General features: G+C 41.8%; 1 protein-coding gene, 1 long non-coding RNA gene and 1 other non-coding gene across 4 annotated transcripts in view; 2 read left to right on the top strand and 1 right to left on the bottom strand.

The window, feature by feature from the left end:
- USP46 (ubiquitin specific peptidase 46) overlaps positions 1–12854 on the bottom strand; it is a 29220-nt gene extending 16366 nt beyond the window's left edge. Inside the window, exons 1-4 of one of the 2 annotated variants that reach the window (XM_085223158.1) lie at positions 12332–12854; positions 11311–11432; positions 1312–1392; positions 448–661 (exon numbers count right to left, since the gene is read on the bottom strand). In XM_085223158.1, coding sequence (XP_085079284.1) covers positions 448–661; positions 1312–1392; positions 11311–11391 — 376 coding nt within the window. In that variant the 5' untranslated portion in view covers positions 11392–11432; positions 12332–12854. The remainder of the gene's footprint in view (positions 1–447; positions 662–1311; positions 1393–11310; positions 11433–12331) is intronic. The other variant, XM_085223159.1, reaches the window with a different exon arrangement.
- Positions 12855–20215: 7361 nt separating this feature from the next.
- LOC104910781 (uncharacterized) lies at positions 20216–22353 on the top strand. The gene is made up of 4 exons (XR_004159656.2): positions 20216–20574; positions 21040–21150; positions 21555–21662; positions 22107–22353. It is a non-coding gene; the product is annotated as an uncharacterized LOC104910781 (long non-coding RNA).
- On the top strand, positions 21291–21408 carry LOC116216634 (small nucleolar RNA SNORA26). The gene has a single exon (XR_004159776.1). It is a non-coding gene; the product is annotated as a small nucleolar RNA SNORA26 (small nucleolar RNA).
- Positions 22354–22618: the final 265 nt, after the last annotated feature.

The following is a 22618-nucleotide window of genomic DNA, read 5'->3' as shown; positions in this document are numbered from 1 at the left end:
CAGCAGCAGTGGTTGACATGCAGCCCACTGAACAACCCCAAAATACAGTTTCCTGTCCCCCATGGTGTTTTGGGCTAGTAAAGCCTGTAGCCCTAATGGGCCATACTGCTTCAGTACTGCCAGCTGCCCGCAACATTTCTCTCTGCCATGCCACATTAAAAGTAAGAAAAAAACCACTCTCTTCCCAGCCCTAGCTCACTGCTCAGTGTGGCCTGTCATACCACGCACTAAATCATCACCTCTGAGAAATCAGGAAATCTGGCATAGCAATTTCAAGCATAGTACTGCATAACAGATACTATAATGTTAATATCTAAAACCAAAAAAGTGCTAAAAGTTATTTACAGACTTAACCTGAACATCTGACTAATATGATCACATTGCTTAATGTTTAGATTTCCCTGCTCAGCTTACAGATATCTAAGAGGATTCCAGTTTCATACTCACCATTCTCTTTTCGTAACCTTGATATGAACTTCTTCGGTGGAATAACTCCAACTTTCTTCTTCTGAGTAGCAATACTGTGAAAAAGATCTGCCAGGCAAGTCAAGAGATTTTCCTTCTTTTTCTGTTGGGCCTTGTATGATAAAACATTTTCCCGAAATGGCCGGCAAAAGTACAGTGCCTGCAGCACGGAGTTACAGTAGCAGGTGTTCCCAAACTGCCATGTAAAAGCAAAAACAATCTTAACCTCTATATCACAAGAAACTACGCAACATCTGTCTTCTGTGACACAGCCATTTTGCCAGGCAGCTGCTGTAGGAATATATTTCCACACCCATCCAAACAATGCATAGAAAAACACAAGGAATTATGGTGTTCTAAATTAACTAGGATATAATGTAAAAACTCCACTTGCAAGAAATATATTTATTGCAATGGATCTCCTTAAACTTGCTTCCATATATCAGTACATTACTGCTAGGTTCCATTTTAGTGCTCAGTAGGAGACCTCGGAAATCATCGTATATAAACTTTTATACAATTCTATCACTTTCTACCAAAAATTAAGGAGACTGTCCCTCAGATTTTATAGACAAAGTAGACTTCTAGCTTTATCAGGTTTATGTTCTAACCACTGGAAACATTCATAGAACACTAAACTGTTTTCTCTGGGGAGTACGAAGTTATCTTCAAAACATCTTTAAACAATTTTGCAGCCCATTCTGCCTAAAACTGGAACATGCACAGAACTTTTTAAAAACAAGGCAATCCTGCCTTAGAGCAGCATTGGGATGAAAAAAAAAAAAAAGTAAAACTCATCAAAACCATAGTTCTATATAGAATTTGTCCATTGAAAATGACACTTACATTGACCAATCCAAAGTAGTGTTCATTGATGGGAAACTGCTCTGGGCCAATGTCTTTTTCCAGAGCAGAGGCATTGGTGCCCTAAGGAAAGAGGGAAGAATTAATGTAAACTATTAAAATTCTAAAATAAAGTCATGGACATCAAGATAGAAATGCACTGTTTCCTTTCAGTTACAATTAGCCAAGCTAACTCTACCTTCTAATGGCCAAGCACAACAGTCACCCGAGCCAACACAAATATTTGCAGTTGTAGGTAGTGAAGCTGGCCTGATCTAGGTGCTCTGATGATGGCTGACTTGAAGTGAACAGGTCACAACAACAGTGGTTCTCCCCCCACACACCTCTCCCTTATTTCATACTTTGTACTCAAGCAGCTGGATCCCATTATGCTCTTGTCTCATAAAGATACTTGACTTCTAAAGTTATCTTGAATAAACTAGTTTTAGATGTTGAGCAGGTTTTCTAAGCATTACTGAAACTCTTCTGCATCCCTTCTAATTTGTCAGAGGCCTTTAACAAAGCCTGAGCTCCAGAACAGCACCTTGTTTTAATAAGAGCAGCACAGAAGTTAAAAGTAAGCATAATGCATGTGGTATTTTGTTCTAACATTGAAAGGCATGTAAGTCCAAGCACTGCCATGCTTCTTGATCAGTGCCTCAAATTATGTTCAGCTGTGTCTTCATTTCAACAGTAAAGTTGCTTTCACAGCTACTGGTTTGTAAAGTACAATCACTACTTCTTTGTGTGTTACCTGTAGCTTGACTGTATGAAAATGCTTATTTTTAACAAGTTTGATCACCGAGCTAACAGGCCACATTGCTGCCAGTGCCAGTGCTGTCATTCCTTGCTACTCTATAAATGTACAGATCAGTCTGCGGAGGAGGAGGCTGAGGGGAGACATCACTGCTCTCTTCCAGTACCTGCAAGGTGCTTACAATGAGAGCGGGGTTGGTCTCTTCTCACTGGTGACGGGACAAGGGGAAATGGTCTTAAATTGCGCCAGGGGAGGTTTAGGTTGGGTATCAGGAAAAACTTATTTACAGAAAGGGTTGTTAAGCATTGGAATAGCTCCCCAGGGAGGTGGTTGAGTCACCATCCCTGGATGTGTTCAAAAACCATTTGGATGTGGTGCTCAGGGACATGACATAGCAGAGGGCTGTTACTGTTAGGGTAGTATGGTTAAGTTGAGGTTGGATTTGATGATCTTTAAGGTCTTTTCCAACCTGAGCAATTCTATGATTCTATGATCTCTGCAGGACATCAGTAAAAATGCTGTACTTAGAGAAGTATTCCCTATGTACAATTATTCAAGATCTATTGGTTAGCTAGTTCTCAATCTGATAATTGTTTTACTGACATCAGAGAGTCATTTTCTTACCGAATTTACTCTGCAGTACGTAGCATTAATACATTCAACCTTTGTAGTTTCTGTCACATAAGAATGGCACAGTTGGCTGACTGTCATTATAACATACAAACTGCCACCACGAAGATGCCAACATGTAAAACTTCATTATCCTTTTCTCTTTACCAGCTGCCTCCCATACTCATATTTGTGGTTTTTTTTTTCTTCTGAGATTGACATCACATTGCATTTACACAAGTCCATGTCGACTCTATTCAGAGTAGAAAAAAATTTACATGCAACATTTTTCCCTAGCACTCTGAGATGACCTGAGCTCCTGAGGTTTGTTCAATATTGGCACAGAGAGCTCATCAGTTAAAATTTTTAAATTTAATGTTAATCAGATTCAGTAATTCTGGTGTTTCTTCTCAACATCCGACTTTTATTTCCTTCCTGCACCTAATATCAACATTGCTTGCTCTATTAGATTATTTTTTCATGTCAGTCCATCAAAAGAAGATGATTTTACTCAATGGAAATGGTGTGAAACCCAGCACTGGTGTTCCTTAACAACCTGTAAGCCTTGAAAGTAAAGAAGCTCCTTCAAGTTGGCAGCTTCCAGAAAAGCTCCAAAGCTTCTGTGTTTCATAAACCCTTACCAAATCTCTTTCCAGTCTCCTCCTTTCTCTTACAAGCACAGAGATTATTTCTTAGACCAGGTGTAGAGGATTTCCCATTTGTTCCCTTTGAGACTAGGTAATTCATTTGCACAAGGCTCCATGAAAAGATTAAGAAATATGTTGTATGTCCTTAGAGGGCTCTACTAAGCCTCAATGAGAAACTCAGAGAAGGAAGGATCAGTACAAAGCCATTGCTGGCTATGTTTCAACTGATACGCCAGTGTGATAATTATGTAAGTTCTATATGAGGATCAGCTTTTTTTGGTTGGTGAGGTGGCCTTGCCAAAAATGCTACATTCAGCAAAGAATCTGAGTTCCCATGAGGGAGGAAAATGATAGACGGTTGCCTATCTGATACTAACAGCAAAGAAAACAGCTGCTGGTTTAATCAAAGCCTTGGCTTATAGAAGAAAATTCAAATACAGAAGATCAGTGCAACTTCTGAAGAAAACCATCCTCATATAGACTTCATGGCACAGCATTCAAATCAATGCATAGGTTTTCTTCAATTATACATTCAGCATTCAAATTAAGTTCTCTAAATTAAGAATAAAATTGGATGTGGTTTTTTTTTTTCTTTTTTTTTTTTTTTTTTCCTCCATTTCTGCAGGAAGATTTTTCCATGCTGGAAAAAAATTCTCCCTGTAGAATTCACAGGAAATAATGCCTCTCAAAAGTGACCTCCCACTCTTTTACAGAACACATATTAGTGTATACTGTTAGCAGAATACATGTACTTGGCTAACTAATTGCTCCTCTGTTACCCCTTTGCTTTTCCCCAGGCCTACATTTCTTAATTCAGAGGATGCCAGATGGTTCTGACAAATCTTTTTCAGCATTTAAATTATCTTGAACACATTGAGAGAAACAGCAAAATCTAGGAATTGCCAAACAAAATTATCACTGAAAAACAAACAAATCTATGATGCGCACTAGCTTATCTTCATACAAAATCTATGCACTGCGATGGAGTTTCCAACAGCTCATCATAGAGCTGTTCGATGAATGAGCTACATTTCACTCTACAAAACCAGGCCTTGGCTGTTGCAAATGTACAAGGAAGCACTGTCCATCTTCCAGTGAAACTCAAGAGCTAAATGCAATCCTTGGATAAGTAGCCAGAACTCCACTGACTTCTCCGGGAGATGTGCCTTCTTATACCAAAGTCCAAGAATATATATGTTAAATTTAGAGAAAAAGGAGAGCAGGGAAAGAGGTCTATCCTTCAAGACAAGTTACATTTATTCTACGGAGGAAAAAAATCTTGCAGAATCTTAAGTAGACTCAAATCATGACACACAACATTAATTTCTATATGTTCCATGTTTGACATGCAAAAGCTCTTCAAAAGCAGTTGATATGATGGCACAAGGAATGGGTGGAAATATTCTAACCCAAATAAACCACAAACTGTACATCCAAACCAGGCTAAAGCTAGAAAAAGTCTTATTAGAGATGTATTAAATGTGTGTGTGTTGTTTACCTATAGCAGTGTTCAACCATGACTATTTACACTAGGTTTTAAGCGTGATTGTCCTTGTCCCCAGGCACAGAAATCACTTTGGTCACTTCTACAAGTGAACAATTGCTCAAACACTAAAGGGTGGGTATCAAATGGATGTGACTAGGCTCTTCTGGTGTCGCTCAGCGACTGAACAATAAGCAGTGGGCGCAAATTGGAACACAGAACGTTGCATGAGAACATGAGGAAAATATTTACTTTTACTGGAACAGGTTGCCCAGAATGGTTATCCTTCTAATGAATACTCCTCTAATGGAGTATCCTTCTCTGAAGATATTCAAAACACACCTGGGTGCTTTCCTGTGTGATCTGCTGTAGGGGGTTGGACTGGATGATTTCCAGAGGTCCCTTCCAACCCCTGTGACACTGTGATAATGTTTTCAAAAGTTTAATTTGTACCTATCATCATATGAAAGAATTTTTTTTAAGTAAAATAAAAACAAACAAACCCTCCTGTTCCTTTGGACTTAATAATATATACAAAAGAACAGTGCCGGGAAAACAAAACAAAACAAAAAAAAAAAACAATGAAAAAATCCACATCACATTAGATCATTAAGTCATACAAAGCAAAATAACCAAATACAATTGTTCTATGGAGGATGAGAAATGAAACAGAGCCAAAATGAAAGATGCTGCTAACACAATACAGCAAATCAGACTTAATTTTGTATTCTGATAGAGCTATTAATATGTCACTAAATTTCTATGAATACGTATGTGCTTCATTTAAAGAAAAGGAGTGCAGTAAAGAAATTGGAAACTTTCCTAAGTCAACTGTGGAAAACCTATTGCATAGCTATTTTCTCAATGAACAGGAACACAATATGAATTACCATCAAACTAAAAAAATACAAAGTAAGAAACAATAAATATTTTGTTTTCAATAAAATCTAAACAAAATAAGACAAAGGACACAAAAGTTGAATTGTGAAAACAGATATTTAACAAATACATAAAGAAAAATAGATCAACAAAAGATGGCAAAGAAGGGCTTCAGATCACATACACAGCTTCAAACTAGATATTCTTTTAGTATTCAAGCAAAGTGAAAGCTATGTGCTAGAAACAGTGTTGTTTCCGGGAGGAAGAAACTGAAAACTTAAACTAAGGATGATGCTGGAGCTAGTAGAAGAAAATTGGAACAAAAATAGATATGACTTTATGGTCAGGCAGTCTGAGTTTCACAATTTTGGAAGGCATAGTGTATGGAATGGGAGGAAAAAGAAAGGTGAAGAAAGATGTAGAAGGCCCCCTGACCAGCAAATGGCTGAGACAAATAACTGGAAAGAGAGCAAGCAATGGTAAAGAAAATCCAAACTTGTTTCCCAGAAGCAACACCAATAGAGTAAGAGAAGAGAGGGAGATCATAATGGGCAGTTTGTATGCAATGGTCCTCAATAGATATATCACATACATTTAGCATAGGACCTTGACTTCCCTTGGGGTCAACCTTGACTTCCAGAGAGAAATTGGAATACCTGAACACACCTCCTTCAAAATACACATATATGAAGTGTCAAACCTGAAGCATTTTTGTAATTTTTGAAGTAACAAAAAATTTAGCCAGATTAGCATCTTTTTTTCCTGCAAATAAATGTTTTATTGTTCCACTAGAACAGCTATTTTTAGTTCTTGTTGCCAAGAGATAAAAGAGGAAAGAGAAGGTGCCATGAAATACAGAGGGGATCATATTGAATAGCAACAGGATACTGGCAGACCTAAAAGTGAGTATGTGATCATTCTTTTTGGAAGAAGGATGATTAAAAATAATAATTTTGCATATTTTCCTTAGAGTTTTCTGACCACAATGACAAATTATACAAGCTTTAGATGTCTGACTCATTTTTTTTTCCACTGGATGCACTGAACTGTCTCCAAACATGGATGTACATACTACATATACCATCAATAACTTCAGCTCTTTCATTGTGTTGTTACCAAGAAACAGAAAAAAAAACCCTGAGGCCTAAAATCCTGAATCACTTGGCTATTCTGTCCAAGATTTTTAAGGTACTCTGCCTTGTATGCCTTAAAGGACAAGTATTGGATGCAAAGTTCTAGTGAAGTCCTACGAGTTCCGTACTTAAATATTTAAATCCATAAGTAATTTTGTTCTTACATATTGACCTTCAAAGTTTCCATAATTAGGCAACATTTACCAAACTGCAGTTCAGTATTCTCTTATGAATCTGTTTCCATTCTTAGTTTATTTGTTCTTGGATTAGTGGCACTTGGGTTTTTTCCTGGCACAAATAGCATTTTTTTTTATTTTTTTTCGCCCCATTTACTCTTCAGAACAAATAAACCCAGTATGGCCTCACAAATGAGAAAGAAACTGAGGTTTGCTCACAGCCTGTAATTTCCTCAACAGCACTTTTGTGTGGGCCACAGTGATGACACTCATCATGTCTCAGAGCACTTTCAAGGTAAGGCATCTTCCAGACTTCATCACAGCTGCCCCAGCTGGAGTACTCTTTGTTAACATGGAGGACAGAAGACCAAATATCTTCATTAAATCTTATTATAACATGAATTATGAAGGCTGCAGATATACTGAAGGACAGGCTTAGAATTCAAAATGATTTTTTGACCCATTTGAGAAATGTTCTGAAAATGGTGGAAATTCATCTAAGGCAAGTACAGGATTTTGTACAGGAAGACATGAATCACCTGCATATATACAGAATGAGAGAGAGCTAAGCTAATTGTTCCTGAAAACAAACAAACAGCACTGTCTAGAGACTATAGCGTATTATTCAGATGAATAAACGTTAACGATGCTGCACTTTTTAAAAAAGACAACACAAAGAAATTCTTACAGACAGGGCCCTAAAAAGTGCTTAAAGTGACTTTCCAGTTTAACTTGTCACCAATAAGACTTCACACAGGACCTTGTGGCCAGGTTTGGGTGCTAGGCTTCAAGAAATACAAACAGAGCCGGAGAGAGTCCAAAGGAAGGAAATAAAAACAAAAAACCCTAGAGGAAAATGACTTGAAAAAGTCATTTAGTTTAGTCATAGAGTGTTCTAGCCATAAGGATGCTGAATCATTGGGATAGATTGTCTAGAGATGTGAAATAGTCACTATCACCACAAGTCTTCAGGTTAGACAAACATAGGTCAGAAACAATACAGGTTTATCACATGAAATTTCAATGAGCAGTCAGGGATGTTGTGGTTTTATGAAAGTTCAGATGCACACATTATTAAGTGATTAATAGTGAAATCAAATGAAATAATCACAACAATATCCAGAATTCAAACTGGCTTGAAAACATCAGCACAGAATCCTTCTCTGCAAAGTCTAAGCATGCCCAAGAGAATGTTTATAACAGAGCTTTGTTATAACAGACACAAGGCTCTCCAGAAGTGCTCACACACTGTGGAGTTGGGTGTACATAAATGTACAGAACTGTATCTACCAAGAGCCAACCAAGGACAGATTCACGAGGCAGAGGAGATTTTGCTGACTGCTTTTCTAATTGGCCGTAGCTTACAATCCATAGACTGGTGTCTCTTCAAGTCCACTGGAATCTCACCTCCCAAGTGTTACTTATGTGCCACACACACTTTATCAGAGCCTAGATTTGCTTTTTAATCCATCTTTTCCACAATTCAGACTCACTGAGCCTTACTGAACTGTAACTAAGAGGTTCCTTTTCTAAAGTATTTAGCATAACCACTGGCTTGCTCTTAATTCAGCAACTAGAACCAATGACTATATGCAACAAAAATAAAATATTATACTGTAAAACATGAATTGTCCTAGTGTGCTTATAATTTTCTAAACAACTGGGAAGTATATGATGACCACTTTTGTCATAAAAGCAGTATGCATGTAAGGCAGTCTCTATCACTACATTAGGATGTTTCCCACGTCACATGTCCTCTAATACTACTAGTATCTTTCCTGGGATTCTGATGAAAAGAACACGTTCTGTTTGTCACTCTAGTGCCCATTTGCCAGCCATACTCTCAAGTTTTTCATTATTTCATAAAGATGCTACAGTAATTAGACTTCACATTCCCTATATTTGTCATCTTTCTTTTCTGATTTCCTGTAGGTCATGCTGAAATGGCACACTCTTCTAAAATTGCATTGCTTGAACTGTCTATATTAATATTTTCAGATGTAGCAGTTTATTTTCCGTTATCAAACTACAATATTTTTGAAAAGAATATCTATGTAACATTTACTGAGAGCAACTGCAAGGTATTCTAAAAGATACTTTGTGTCAGAAGCCATCCGAGTGTGTTCAAAATGTACTGCTCATCAATTTGGCAGGGCATGCTGAAGTGCAGATCAGATTATTTGAAATACTCTTATGAAATTATTAAAGGGGAAACTAATAACTGTTTTCGGCAGAACTCTGAAAGATATTTAGGAAAACATGGCCCATAGATCTTGTTAGCCATCTTTGCAAAAAATATGTCAATACATTCTGATATGGTTAGATGCTGTTTGCTGCATGTAACAGTAATATTCCCCAGGCCACGGCTGCTGCATGAACTCAAGGCTGCATCAAAATCTCATAAACACAGAAATATACCGCAGGGGATTTCAGTGAGCAGCAATCTTAAAATGGCAGCATGCCTCTTTGCCTTGAACCAGCATTCTGTACTTGAGTTGTCTGGAATGTCTCACAAAAATTATTCCAATGAGGATTACAACGTACTATGGTCTAAAAACACGCCCCTAGTTCATGTCTAGAAACTACAAGGCTGATGTGGCACGGAGTGTTGATAAGAGTTTCTAAGAGTTTCTTCAACTTATCTCATGCTTCTTCACTTCTTCTGCATCTACCCAACCCAAAAGCTGGTAATTGCCCATTGCAGACCTCCTGATGTGGCCAGTCAGTATACAGCCCATGTAGATGACTTCCCAGCATCTGCAAGGCAGTAAGAGGAGCTTTTTGGGAGCCGGATCTCCATCTCAGCAAGAGTGGCCACTGTGCCTACACCTGAGTGCCACCAATTCCTTCAGGTAGAGGGGCATCCATCACCCCTCTACCTGCCTTAGCAGAAGACTTGGCTTTGTTAACCAAGTCAGTGAATAACTAATGCTATTGTAATTATAACTAGGGGGAGGGAGAGGGAAGGGAGGCAAACTGGGAAAAGACAACAAAGTAATTTTAAGTCTAGAAGTTATGCATTGCAATATACGCTACAAATACATATGCCAAGCAGAAGGAGTAAACCTGTTTTTCTCACTGGTTAGTTCCTATTGTGTTTCCCTCAGCAAATGGGAGTTAATCCAGCAAATCTACAGTACTGAATCTCCTTTGCAAGCAAGTTAAAAACTGTCCCTGGCTTCCTTTGCTTCACTGTACTTGTTTTGCCTATTTCTTAGCCACAGACTGTAAGTGGCTCAGTTCTTCAAGCGCCGTGTTATACTGAAGGAACAAGATCGAGTAACATAGGTCTTTGGTAGGTTTCTACACATGCTTTCTGTCAATCTAGAACAGCAAAAATAGTTTATACAAACAAAAGGTTTGCTTATGTAACTCTAACCTTCCTAAGTCCCATTCCTACAGAGAGAGGTCCCAGCTCCTCTTACAGTTCACCACTTTATCTAAGCAGGATCGTGATGCCCCATCCCTGGAGGTGTTCAAGGCCAGACTGCATGGGGCCCTGGGCAGCCTGGTCTAGTATTAAATGTGGAGGTTGGTGGCCCTGTGTGTGGCAGGGGGTTGGAGATTCATGATCCTTGAGGTCCCTTCCAATCCTGGCCATTCTGTGATTCCATGATCATCTTCAGAGGAGCCATAATGCAGTGTTACTGGTACTTCCAATAGTTTACGTTTAGCTTAAAGACCCAGATTCCTGTAACTTCCTGAAAAACCCAGCTTTCATATCCTAAAATAAATTAATAATCATATGGGTTATTCAGAGAAGAATGAATATGGCAAATATAACACAATGTATCTAAAAGCCACATATGTGCAACCTAAGGAACACACAGCTTTTAAGCATCATTACTGATGCTTAAACTTCACCCTCTGTCTTAATGTTGATACAATGAGTCAGAATTGTCTTGAACTATGAGCTCCTGTATGACTTTAATTCCTCCATTTCTGACATACCACTTTCACAGGATCTAATGGCAGCAGCTGAGAAGCACATCTTTAGAATAAACCCAGCAGTTTTGCTCTGTCTGTGCAGGTTTTGGGAGAAGCAGGCTGTATGCAAGCACATGCCTGAAGCACACAAGAGAAATCACGGAGCTCCTAGAACTTTAAGCCAATGCTAAAGCCTTACAACCATCTTACAGCCTCCAGCTCCCCTTCATGCAGTGCTTGTTGCAGTATCCCTGATCCACAGGACTGGAAGGTATTAAGAGCAGAGGAAAGCTGCCATTGCCACAGAAGGGAGCAGCTCACAGCCCGCGCTCCCTCCCCAGCCTTGCTGACCCACAGGAGCCGGATCTCTGGGCTGTGCCTGCTGCCTTACCCCGGAGGCAGGCTCCGTTCTCCAGGGCAGCTGAATGGTATGTGTGGCATTGCCAGCACAAGGCATGCTGGGACACCACATGGAGGGAAGTTGGCAACTGTGTGGAGCTGCTCTTGAAGAACCTGGAAATAAGGGGGAAAAATACAGACTAAACGAACAAAATGTGCAGCAATTGGCTTCTCTTCTGTTTGCACTGGTGTACTTAGCACTTGCTCGTGTCTTTGGCAGGTGTACCACTGTCTCAGTTCATTAATAAACCTTCGACTGATGTACTTTAAGCTCTCCCCCACAAGAAGTTTAAGAAATCCAAACCAGAACAAATGCTCTGAGTCAGTAGAGTCAGGACTGCAAACAGACTGCAAACAGACCTACGCACGGTGAAGAAATGGTCTTCTCAACTATTCCTGGGATGGGAATGGCAAAGCAAAAATATTAATTTTTCCTTATTTCTTCCTAATTACACAGTGGGAGTTAGAGAAAGTCAAGTGTTAAAAGAGTAAGCAGCAGTCCTCTATGGGTGGCACCCAGCAGGAGAAAAATCCTGACAGCAGCTACAGCTGAGATTTCCTGAAGCAGCCCCCAGTCTCGGGACTAAAGCCTCTTACACCAGAACACTCCGTTCCGTGCATTCTCCGGGGGCTGCTGGCCGCATGAGCCCGCAGGGTGCCTGCCTGGAGGGATTCAGGGGCTCACTGAGCGGGTATGCACTCAGAGCCGAACTCCGGGTTTCCTCAGCAGGTTCTTAGGGGAGGAAGAGGAAGGACGAAAAGAAGGAAAGACAGGCGGCTGCGGCTCCGTCTTCAACGTGCGTCTGCCGGCGCCAGCCCCGCTCCCGTCGGTGCCTCCGCCTTCCCCCCCCCCCCACCCACCCCCCGGACGGTCCGCCTGGCCTCGACCGCTTCCCGGCGCAGCCTGCCCGGCTCCCCGCCGCACCCACCCCCTCCTCCTCCCGGCGCTCCCGAGCAGCCCCCTCCGCTGGCCCCAGCAGGCCTGCCATACCGCCCCGCCCGCCGGCACTCACCATATTACAGATGGAGGCGATGTTTCTGACAGTCATTAGTCTAAAGGTTGCAGCGATCCCACACCGCCATCTTTACGAGGTGAAAACGGCCCCGCTCATGGTGGGAAGAGGGCAGGAAGGCAGAGGGGGCGGCAGCGGCTCCGGCTCGGGGCTGGGATGAGCGGGAGGAAGGCCTGCCCGCGCCCCGCGGCGCAGCGGGGAGGAAGGAGCTCACCGCCCTCCTTCCTCCTCCTCCCGCGAGCGAGTGACCGGCAGTTTTAGCGGCTGCTCCAGCCACGCCGCATCTCCGCTCCTCCCGCCCCTGCCTCCCGCACGGGCCGCAGGGTCCTGGGCTCCCGCCGGAGCGCTCAGCCGCGCCTCTGCGCCAGCCGGCTCCGCGCTAATCCCTGCCTTCCTCCTCCTTCTCCTCCTCCTCCTCCTTCTCCTCCTCCTGCTCCTCCTCGCCCGGCGGCTGCAGCTCCATCGCAGCGCGGCACGCTCTGACCCGAGCTGACCGGGCAGTGAGCGGCACTCGGCACCGCCGCAGCCAACGCGCCACGGGGAGGGGCCGCGGGGTGCCCTGCGGCGGCAGTGCGGGGTGCGCTGCCCGGACAGCTCCGCGATGCCACTGGGGCGGCCGCCGAACTCGGGCTAAAGGGCACGAGAAATGTCATTTGCAGGCAGGAGGGACGACGAGGAGGAGAGCAGGCAGGCAGGGCGACGCGGCGTGTGACAGTGACAGCACCACTGTGGTTTGGGACGTGCTCTCCGCACCCGGCTTGAAGGACTCATGAATCTAGGCATTTTACAAATTATTTTACAGCACGCAGGAGTGTAACTTACTGCCTACTCTATGTTCTTTGTGGTCGCTTCCACTCGTGCAGGCATTTACTTCTACAACAGCTGTGCAGGGACCATATCTGTGTTACGATGCATCTTAGTGCTCAGTCACAAATTTACAGCACGCGGCATTTACACAACACTGCTAATGCAGTGAACTCAGCTCATCTTCAGACACTACAATAAATGAAGGCCCATGCCATCCTCCAAGGTGTGAGGGTATTAAAAGGTATGAGCACCTTAAATTTGTGCTTGTGGTGAGGCACAAGGACGTTATCTTGTGGCCACGTGGAAAATCTCATGGAGAAGCAAGGATGGAGTTCACCTAGGATCACCTCTCCTATGAGGAAAGGTTGAGGGAACTGGGATTGTTTAGCTTGGAAAAGGGAAGGCTCTGGGGAGACCTTATTGTGGCCTTCCAGTACTTGAAGGGAACATATAAACAGGAGGGGGAACAGCTGTTTACAAGGGTCGATAGAGATAGGACAAGGGGGGAGGGTTTTAAACTGGGACAGGGGAAGTTTAGGTTAGATATTAGGAGGAAGTTTTTCACACAGAGGGTGGTGATGCACTGGAACAGGTTGCCCAAGGAGGTTGTGGATGCTCCATCCCTGGAGGCATTCAAGGCCAGGCTGGATGTGGCTCTGGGCAGCCTGGTCTGGTGGTTGGTGATTCTGCACACAGCAGGGGGATTGAAACTAGATAATCATTGTGGCCGTTTTCAACCCAGACCATTCTGTGATTCTATGGTTCTAAGATATGGCTTCAGTGTCCCTTTCCTTAGCTGTTTCCATTAGGAACTTCAAGCCCACGTGTTGTTCCTTCCCTACACATAAGAGATCCTTAAGAGAGAAAGCTGGTAAAATATGGTGCTTACTTGGAAACATGGCAGCTCATGTGTGGCTACGCTTTCCAGTTCACACAGCTATAATGTAATAATTTCATTCTGCAGAGCCTGGCTCAACAGATATTACTGGAAACACTCTGAAATGGGTACATTTTCTGAGAGTCTGGGTTTGAAGAGAAGGTCCTTGATTATTATTAAAAAATCTGGCGGCAGCAGCAGCATCTGAAAGATGCATCCCACCCTGTGAATGCTGCTAAGACAGCTGGCTGCAATCCAGCTCCCGGTGGATAAGTGCCCACTTTATAAAAATGGCACCAAAACTTGCATTACTTGGCATCCTGTTGGCTGTTTCAGCAAAGAAACTCAAAATAGAGCTGTCACAGAGGCAGAACTCTCTTTCCTCAGTAACTGGAATTAATTGCATCAAATCACTGTGGGCATGTTTGAAATGCAGTATGGAGGAAGCTGTACTTTCAGCATCCCTCATGGAGACTTTTGGATGTTACAGACTGAAGTCAACAGAGCCACTAAACTGCCTCATAGACTCACTAATCACCATGTAAAAGAATCATCAAATAAAATAATACAGAAGAAAAAATCATCTTCAGTGTAATTTGATTAAGTCAACCATGTTGCACTATATGTCAATTTGACTCACTCCAAGTATTAATTTGCTTAACCCCTAGGGTCTGGATTAAAAGTAATATTACAGATCTTGTTGAATTAACCAAAGGAAATGGGAGCTCAGCCCAGGTGTCATTTCATGACTGGCCACCCCCAGCTGCAGTCCTGAAGCAATTGAGGCCTGACTCCACCTCCAATGCATTTCAAAGTAGCCCACAGAGACTGACAGCACTGTACTGTAGCTGGTTTTTAATTTTTACTTTCAGAAATAATTTTAATTCTTTCTGAATTAAATCCCTTTAATTCAGAAAGATCAATTCAATACTCTCTGCTGCACAGTATTTATTTTGATTTATTGTAGGGTATCATGCTTGTTCTCGAAAATCGATGAAGCAAATAAACCATTTTAGGTGATTACAATTTCAAATGAAAATAAATATGGCAACAAAGTCATTTACATACATGGTAACATTAGGGTCACAAAACCCAAAGAAATACAAAGTAGAAGTTCAAAAGAAGTGAGACAAGGGTAAGAGATATTTCCATACTTTTGCTTTCTTGCTGATCCCCATTCCCTGATTTCAGAGTAAGGTTCCAGGCAGTTTCTATTTGTGTTGCCAAATAAGTAAGTTGCTACTAGGTAAGCTCTTTGTCATTGTAAAAGGAATTGGGCATTGTGGAAGATATGCTTATTTTGAAATATGGACATACAGACACACACATATATATATATATATATATACACACATACTGCTCTACAAAGCATTTAGAGCCTTTTGCTTAAGGGTGGATGCTTTTTTTTTTAATTTTTTTTTATTTTTTGCTTTGCTTTAGAGGATTTGTGATAAGAATAAGGAATGCGTTGGTTTAATGATCATTTAGTACTGACTTGTTTGCTCATAAGCCGCAGATCAGGCCAGACAAAAAGAAACTTTCCCTCTTGAAATGGGTTGGTGAGTGCTATGGTTTTCCTTCGGCACTGTTGTTTTCAGAACTAGAAAGTTCATTTCTGCAACTTTTTGAAGATAAAAAAACTGCTAAGAAAAGCAACAAAATTTAGCTGCAAACACTATAGGATCTGTATAAATAAAGAACAGTGAGCAATTGTTCCCACTCCAAAGCGTTGCCCTATCTCTTCATAACAAACAACTAACCCAGTGTTACTTCTGAGTGCTAAACAAAGAGAAGGAAAACAAGGGGCTATTTATAACCTGAGAGCGCTTACATAATTTCTGTTGAAAGGTCAAAAAACGTCTCCCGCATTTACTTTTAGAGCGGTCTTTCTCCTCCTGCATTCACTTTTAGGTCAGTCTTTTTCTCATCTGGTTATACATTCCAACATTTTTATTTCACTATATAAAATAAGTACCTATTGCAAATACCCCCTTTGGCTGGCTGAGGCTGTGACTTTCCTAATGGTTTCCGCCTGAAGGTCTCAGACTACTTTGCAAACATTCACTCAGAGCTGTCAAATTACTGGGAGATGAGTTAATATCAGCCTATTTTACAAAGAAAACAAGCAGCAGAAACTTTGTGTGAGTTGTCCAAACGTACACAGCATAGTTGGTAGCGAAGCTAATACTGGCTCACTGTGTTAAGAGAAAACATTCCATTCCCTTTCCAGAAATGAGAAATTTGCAGAGGGTTCATTTAAATTTTTGTTGTAACAAACAATTCCAGAAATGAGTCCAGAAAGGGGAGATCATCCATCAGTTTTGCTGAAAAAGTCTTTGGAATAATCATATTTGGGTTCAATTTCCAGGAAATAGGGACACAAGCTTTAGTGGAAAGGGAAATTCAGCTATCCAAGGTACATTATCAGCACTACTATCAGTATGGTTAGAATTTTAGAAACACTTTATCATCTTTCACATATCATAATATTTGTTCTACAAAAACAATCACTGTAGATTTAAAGGTATGAACAAGGATGTTGATAGAAGCATGAGCCCTAAGGACAGATACATAACAAACCCCTCAGATTACTGAGACTACAGTTTTCAAGTTGATTTCTGTTGAGAAACAGGAAACTTCAGTGACACTTGTTCCCACAGCGTTGAGTTTTTATTCTCAAGACACAAATTTGTCTGGCATTCCATTTTTCTGCAAGGTAGGACAGTCACACATTGTATAAACACTAGGCCAAAACTTTTTGACCTTATTTGGGCTGCAGAATGCCTTCAGCTTTTAGTACAACTCATCATTAACTTCAGTGAGAAAGATCAGCTCTTTGGGCTGTCAGAGTAATAGGAATTCACCTATGTGGGGACCACTGCAAAGCTGAAAAATTGTACTTTCCAATGCTATATCCAAGAAAAAGAGAAGACGGAGTAGAAAGTCCCATGATAATCCCTTTCTAAAGTTAACAACAGATATTTTCCATGAAACTTGGCTCCCATTGCAGAACAGATTGGAAGCTTTAGTACAATGCCAAATGCCAGCTTGCAGCCCATGGACTGAACTTCCTAACAGGTCCACAGGAGATATTCTGGAGTTCTAATGATAGAAATGTGTTGTGTTCTATAAAAAGTTCATGGCAGTCCATGGAAAATGAATATGGAGGGGTTCCTATGGACCCCTTAGTCCAATAAAAGCCCCAACTTTCTTCTCTAGGACATTGTCAGCTTCACAGCAGCTACTACCCACATTTTTTCCAATTCTGTAATTTGTTTAAGTTAAATTGTTATGATCATTTATTTTTAGAATTTTAGCAAACTCACTTACCTACCAAACTTAAAGCAGAGAAAATGAAAGTCATCTGTGAATCTAGCCTACCTGTGCTAATATTAACATTATACTGGCTGGAAGAGTGGAACTATTTTTTATTTTTTCCCCCCTCAGAAATTGCTGTTTTTCAGAAGTAAATCAGATACATTTACAGCACCTGACTCCACTTTTTCCCTCCCATTACATTTCAGATTTGAAAGCACAACATCAGCAAAAGATAGATGCAGACACAGCAGAAGCTGACAGAGCAGATAGAAGCAGTTAATAGTTCTACGGTAACAACCATTAAACAATTTGTTCTACAGTCAGGCTGTTTAGGCCTTTACAGTCAGTCTGATGCTCAGTAGTAGCCTAGAGGTGTGATTGTCTCATAACATCTTGCTCTTGGTTCTTCTTCAGCTTAATTACATCTCAAAAATTGTGTAAGGAGCTTTGAACAACACTACTCAATTGAAAATGTCCCCACCTATTTCTGTAAGGTAGATGTTTGCAGTGTGGCCTCTTTATAATGTAATTCACCAACTTCACTAGTACGTTTCTTCATATACCAACTGTGCTTTCAGCTGGGGAAAAAAAAAAAAAAAAAAAAAAAAAAGCACTATTTGAGTTCTAACCATTAAGTATTGCTGAGATGACCAGACTTTATAGCCATGGAAGTAATTTGTCATTCTTCAGAAAAGACTCACTGAGGAAAAACACCAGAAACCTTCAAAAATAACAAATCTGGTTTGCACTCCTCCAAGGATTTCATTTATTGTTTTTGTTCTATTCTACAGGCTCTAATTTTGTCTCACATACACAAAGAGAACAAAACACAAAGGATATTTTGATAGTAGATAGGTTGTAAGCTGTATTTAGTCTATTTTGGGCATGGATTTAAAATGGTCCTTTCATTTCATGTAAATGGTGGCATAAATTAATCAAATTGCATTTTTAATGAATTAGCATCCCACAGATTTAATTAAGACACAGTCCTATTGCATTGGACACATAGATTAAAAAACAACAACAACAACAAACAAACAAAAACAACTGCTTGGTAAGGTTCCAAATCTGCAAGTTATATAATGCAGATAGATACTGACATCTATCAGCAAAGACTGATGGCTACATCAAGATTTTACTTGCTTGATTTTCCTTCATATCTATGTGGAGAAAAGAAGTGAAAATGAATAGAAATATTAAGAATAACTGCATTTTGATGAACTCAGTGTGATGTTTTTGAACAAATGAAATTCTGTCTGCTTAGAAAGGTATCAAACCAATGACTTAGAGAAATTCATGCATCCTACAAGGAGGGATTTTGATGACTAGGGCACCAATCTGCAAGATCTGAACAGCTGAATTCAGATCACCATAGGCTCCTTTAAAAAAAAATCAACACTAAGTGCACAAAATGAACAAGACAGCCAGTTGTCACTTAGGTAAGTTCAAAACACAGACCTCCAAATATTCTTCACAATGACTATGTAAAACAGAGGTGCCCTGGTGGCAATAGACAAAATGGACCACTGGCATGATCAACTAGGGACTCAATGAGTTTTTCCTGGACATGTGCACAACCTGCTTGCTAATCCCTCACACTCACAGGAAATGATGGCTCTGCTTTATCAGGAGATAATCACTGTGGATCAAAAACAGCACATAATACCTGAATCTTAACTACAGGACTAGAAACAGTTCACCTTAATCATTCCTGTGCCCTCACTCCCCCAGTACTTTAGTGTTTACTAGTCAAGCTTCCATGGTAACAATCATGGATGGTAAAAATGTAAGGGCTGAATGTCACTTTATGCTGTTGACTAAATTACATGAACAGACTGATCCAGCTTGTCTACCTGTAGAAAAATAGTTATTGTGCAGACTCTCACGTGAAATCACCTGAAGCTAGGTGGATATGCAAACTCATAAGCAGAGTGGCTTACCTGTAGTAACAAGGCTGCTTTTCAATCCTGAAACCGTGGTAACAGGCATACTGTCACAAAAGGACTGCACCTGCAACAGTGTTTTAAGATTTAGATTTTGTATCAAGATTTAGCCAAGTAACTACAAGCGGTAAGAAAACTTCTCTAACTATCCCTTGGTTGTAACTATGTGTCTGCTTCTGGTTTGTTTTAGCCCGAATCAAACCAACTAGGTTGATTGACTGTAATTTAGAGACTAGAAACTCCCCTTGGCCAGGCAGTGCGTCCCGGGTTGGTGACACGTGCTGTGCGTAACCCGACTGTGCCGGGCCGGCTGGCCCTGTGCCTGCTGCCCAGGCGTGCTCACCTGCTGGGAGTCAGCAGGGTATTAACACGGCCCTGGGGCTTGGCTCGCCAGCCTTACACACAAATCCTAAGTCTCCTAAAGAAGGGCTTAGTTGGGAGTTTAGACAGAGATCAGCTGTATTTAGCTCCTCGAAATCGCTGTGCAGCTGCTACTTTAAACCGAAAGTCTGCACGTTAAAGACCTCCGGACCCGTGCAGCTGTCATCCGAGCAGAGCCGAGCAGCCATGTCCCGACAGAAGCCCTACAGGCCCTCGCCCGCTCCTGACTGAGAGGCCCGGAGCCCTCCCCGAGCCCCAGCGACACCGAGAACCGCACGCATACTCCGCTGCCCGTCTGGTGAGGGGCGGTACACCGCCTCCAGTCACGTGCTCCTGCTCGACCAATAGGCGGCGGCGGCACCCGTGCCTCTGGCTCCCCCTCCCCACCTTCTCCAGAGACGTTGGGCTCTCGCGGATCTCGCGGGAGCGGAGGGCGGTATTTAAAGGCCGCGGAGGCACAGCCCGCCCTCTTTCCCCGCCGCCCGGCGGTGAGGCGGTAAGGTGTCCTCCCGGCGTTCCTCTCGCATGAGGGGCGGGTGGTGTGAAGGCTGGGGGAGGCTCGTGCCGGTGGGCCGAGGGCGGGGTGGGGACCTACATCGCGTCTTCCCTTCACATTTGCCCTCTCGGAGCCTGGCAGTGCCCCGAGGAGTCAACACAGGGGGATAGAGCGCCTTCCTCACATAAACACAGCGCGGAGCCGCCCCTCCGCCCTGCATCCTGTCGTGAGGCACACGCGTCCTTTCCCTCCGTCCCACGGCTCCTTCCATTCCCTCCCGTGCTGACTTCTCTCTCCTTCCGCAGCTCCGGCCCGAGGTCCCCACAAGGTCTCCCGATGCCCTCCGGGGCTCTGGTCGCTCCCCGTCCCGGCGGCCGCTGCCGTGGCCGTGCTGGGGCTGGAGCCGCGCGTGCCGATGCCGGTAGGTGGCCATGCCGCCCTAGGGTGAGCCTTCCTCTGTCCCCGCCGGGTCTCTCAGGTCGAGCTCAGCCCGTCGTTGCTCTGCCTCTGTGCAGTCATTTTCCTTAGGCCCGGCCTCCTTTTCTGTCTGATACAGTAGCTTTTGGTGTCTCCCGGTGGTTCTCCCCCTATAATTTCTTGCAAGGTATAGCAAGTAGGCACACGGTAGTAACAAATTAGCCAGTTAAGGCTTCTTATAAGAACTGAGAACTCACAGCTTTTGGGTAGTATCAGCACCAGAAGTAATTTAGTGTGTTTAGAGATATAAAGAAGATATGTACTGTTTAGTGTAACTGGCCATATTAGAAAAGGCTATTCTCATCCATCTGATTAAACCATCTACTACACCTTGCTGTAGATATTTGATGATGGACTTTATAAGTGACTTCTGAAGTTTTGTGCTGTAATTGGTCTCTCTGTTATTTAGGAGTCACTTAGCGATTTCATGATTGAAGCAGGCTAGAAATGGATGATCACACCTAAACTGAAAGCAGTCCTTAGGACTCCTTAGGAATGAATAATGTCTTCTATTAAGAAGGTAAGTGCTTTCTAGTTTAATGAGCTGTTGACCATTTTAAGTCATAATTCATGAGTTTCAAGTAAGTTATCTCGTTTGAGTAAATGGTAAATTCAAATAATCTTAGAACAAATTGGTATGATCTACTCCCCTTTTTAGCTTTGCCCTCTTAAGTCTGCCAGTGTCTTAAGTGGCCAGTACGGAGGGGTATAACAGCTCTCTCTCAAACCCAGAGGTGAGGCTGAAACTCTTCTTTGGATCACGCTGAGAGGAACACAGTAATGAAACCATAAAACCACTTTCATGAATTTCAGAAAGTTAATGAATCAACTTCATTGCTTTCAAAGAAGCTTCTAGGATTTCGGAAGTCATTTGATGTTCATGTTATCTAATTCTGTTTCACGTTAATCTTTTTCAATTTTCAGAGTTCTCAAGTGTGTTGGTACTCCTTGACTGCCTAGAATATGCCTCATGAGATAGAGATAAACAATATGGAGTCAAAAGAGTTCCTTGTAAATTGATTGGTCTTCAAGGTATGTAGTGTAAAAAGTCTTATCAGACTTGAGTGGATGGGGTAGTGTTGTCTCTATCTAAGAAGCTTAAATTATTGCTTAACTGACAGTTAAATAAACAAACAAAAAAATAGTTTGAAACTAGCTTGGACTACTGGAAACCTCTGGAAATCTAGAATTTTTAGAACTGATTTTATGTAGATCAATCAAATTAAATTAAATAATATCTGGGTAAAGTGGAAAATGGATCTGTTTTTTCTTACTAGACTTGCCCTGGACTGGACTGTGTACTAATGGTATGGGCGAGGAAAACCCAGTCCTGTAGAAATGTAATCTTTATTGAGAAATGCCTTTGATTTAAGGTTGGTGTCATGTAGCTTGTTCATATAGTTCAATCTCAGGCCGCTTAACTCCATTCAGGTATTTGATGCTGACTGCAAATTAAATAAAGCTTTTCTTTTACAGAGTGAAAACTAGCAAGGGATGTGCAAGGCATCAGAACTGATCCGTTGGGTGGATGATTACAGACTTCACACAAGATCACTCAGCTGTCCTATGCAATGTTTTGTCTTGAACTGAAGCAGTGACTCAGAGTATTACATGTTCAATGCTCATGTTTAAACAATCTAGCCATTCGTTGCAACAGAAGTTTCTTAAAAGCTGTGGCAATTTATTTCTGTATGGATTGACTGAAATAAAGTTAATACCAGAAGCTTGTGTTGTGAAGTTCTCTCATCTAGGTGCTTCCTATAAGGTATTCAGAAGTCAAGAGTGTTAAATTGCTTCACTTTGAAATCACTTTATTTTGAGGTCAGTGGGCCCACTTCTGAATTACTTAATTAGGCTATGGGTAATTTGCATATTGTCCAATTAGTCAATAGATGGTCTCAAACTTGCTAAAGGCATAATAGATAAAGGGATCCTCAAAGATTGCTATTTAAAATACAAAAAAATATTTTTCTGCTGCAGACTTCCTT

Source organism: Meleagris gallopavo, chromosome 4, assembly GCF_905368555.1.
Source record: "Meleagris gallopavo chromosome 4, MGAL_WU_HG_1.1, whole genome shotgun sequence".
In the NCBI taxonomy this organism is placed as follows: domain Eukaryota; kingdom Metazoa; phylum Chordata; class Aves; order Galliformes; family Phasianidae; genus Meleagris; species Meleagris gallopavo.
This window is presented reverse-complemented; position numbering and strand designations above follow the sequence as displayed.